Source organism: Diaphorina citri, unplaced genomic scaffold, assembly GCF_000475195.1.
Source record: "Diaphorina citri unplaced genomic scaffold, Diaci psyllid genome assembly version 1.1 scaffold10992, whole genome shotgun sequence".
Taxonomy (NCBI): Eukaryota; Metazoa; Arthropoda; class Insecta; order Hemiptera; family Psyllidae; genus Diaphorina; species Diaphorina citri.
The window spans coordinates 1-1,765 of NW_007388365.1; the positions used below are offsets into that span (position 1 = coordinate 1).

At 44.9% G+C, this 1,765-nt stretch overlaps 1 protein-coding gene across 1 annotated transcript; it reads left to right on the plus strand.

Annotated features, from left to right (window-relative positions):
* Positions 1–13: 13 nt before the first annotated feature.
* On the plus strand, positions 14–1,640 carry LOC113472956 (protein CIP2A homolog; the record flags this gene model as incomplete). Its single annotated transcript, XM_026832735.1, has 4 exons — positions 14–105; positions 379–578; positions 1,242–1,314; positions 1,498–1,640. Coding segments are annotated over exons 1-4 (508 nt in total), but the record flags the coding sequence as incomplete, so codon positions are not given.
* Between the last annotated feature and the right edge of the window lie 125 nt (positions 1,641–1,765).

Consider the following 1,765-nt stretch of genomic DNA (forward strand, 5'->3'; position numbering starts at 1 on the left):
GTATGATCGCGCCATGCTACAGTTGGCCCGGGTTAAGGAGACGGAGGACAAAGCTAAAGAGGACGTGGATCGTGTCCATGTTGAACTGGATATGATGCGGGAGCGGTAAGTGGAGATGAAGGGTTCTCTTCAAGGAGGGTCTAGGTAAGTGGAGATGAAGGGTTCTCTTCACGGAGGGTCTAGGTAAGTGGAGATGAAGGGTTCTCTTCAAGGAGGGTCTAGGTAAGTGGAGATGAAGGGTTCTCTTCAAGGAGGGTCTAGGTAAGTGGAGATGAAGGGTTCTCTTCACGGAGGGTCTGGGTAAGTGGAGATGAAGGGTTCTCTTCAAGGAGGGTCTAGGTAAGTGGAGATGAAGGGTTCTCTTCACGGAGGGTCTAGACGGAAATCCTACGAAAAACTGCTGGACCGCTACGAGAAAACCGCCCAGATACGAGACAAACTGGAGCTGGAGATCTCGAAAATGTCGCGCGACATCGAGAAACTGTTGCAAGAGAACGAGACTCTGAAACAAGACAAGAGCTCGGTCTCGCCACTCGAAGTGGAGAGGTTGCGAGACAAACTCGACAAATCTAACCAAGGTAAGAAGAAGGACAAATCAAATCGTGAATATTTGTGATAAAGGGGAGAGCCTCTTCACAACTTGTGTGGATATCACAGCATTACTACGTACCTTCCTGTACTATTAATTCTCATCTACTCATATCATTTTACACTGGTAATGCCGCCACTGGTCGCTACTCGATTAAAGTAGCTACTCAATTGTCCTCACGAGGCACCCCGAACTCCAAGCACAGAGCCGAAATTCTTCACAACTTGTGTGGATATCACAGCATTACTACGTGCCTTCTCATCTATTCGTAGGGGACGTTAAACAGAGAGAAGACTAGCGTCTGGCTGTGGGACTATAAACAGGAAGGAGAACAGCTAACCCTAACCAGCCTAGCTAGCTGGCAGTTCCTCAAAGGGTTCTCTCTGCTTTTAAAGACCAAGTACAAGTCCGGAGTGCAAGCCTAGTGTGATACCAACTCGGCGACGGAGGCCACTCAATTGATTCTACTCTAATTTCTATTCTATTCTAATTTCTAATTTATTCTATTCTACTTTAACTTCTATTCTATTCTGATTTCTATTCTATTCTACTTTAACTTCAATTCCCTTGTATTCAATTAAATTCTAAAATCCATTCTATTCTATTCTAACATTCCAATCTATTCTAATTTCTATTCTGTTCTATTCCACAGCTCTCGACAAGCACGAGATGGAAATGTCCAAGCTGCTGCGCGAATACGAACGCCTTCAGTCCGAACTGCGCAGGTTAACTTCAATTCCCTTGTATTCAATTCCAATAATTCCATTCTAAAATCCATTCTATTCTATTCTGATATTCCAATCCATTCTAATTTCTATTCTATTCTATTCCACAGCTCTCGACAAGCACGAGATGGAAATGTCCAAGCTGCTGCGCGAATACGAACGCCTTCAGTCCGAACTGCGCAGGTCGAGCGACGAGAAAAACAAAATGGAGGCGGAAATGAATCGCCTGCGGCGCACGCTGGAAACGCAACAGCACCAGGGCCCTGACGTGCAAATTATCCAGGAGGAGCTCATGATTGCCAGTCGGGAACGAGACCAGCTGGCTAGTAAGTAGAATAGAATAGAATAGAATATACCGTGTTTATCTTGCCAGAATGATTTTTTTTTTTTTAAGAGGTTTGACAGAGGGAACTGTAACTGCTATGGTCTTATCGTCCCGAAATCGAAGAGA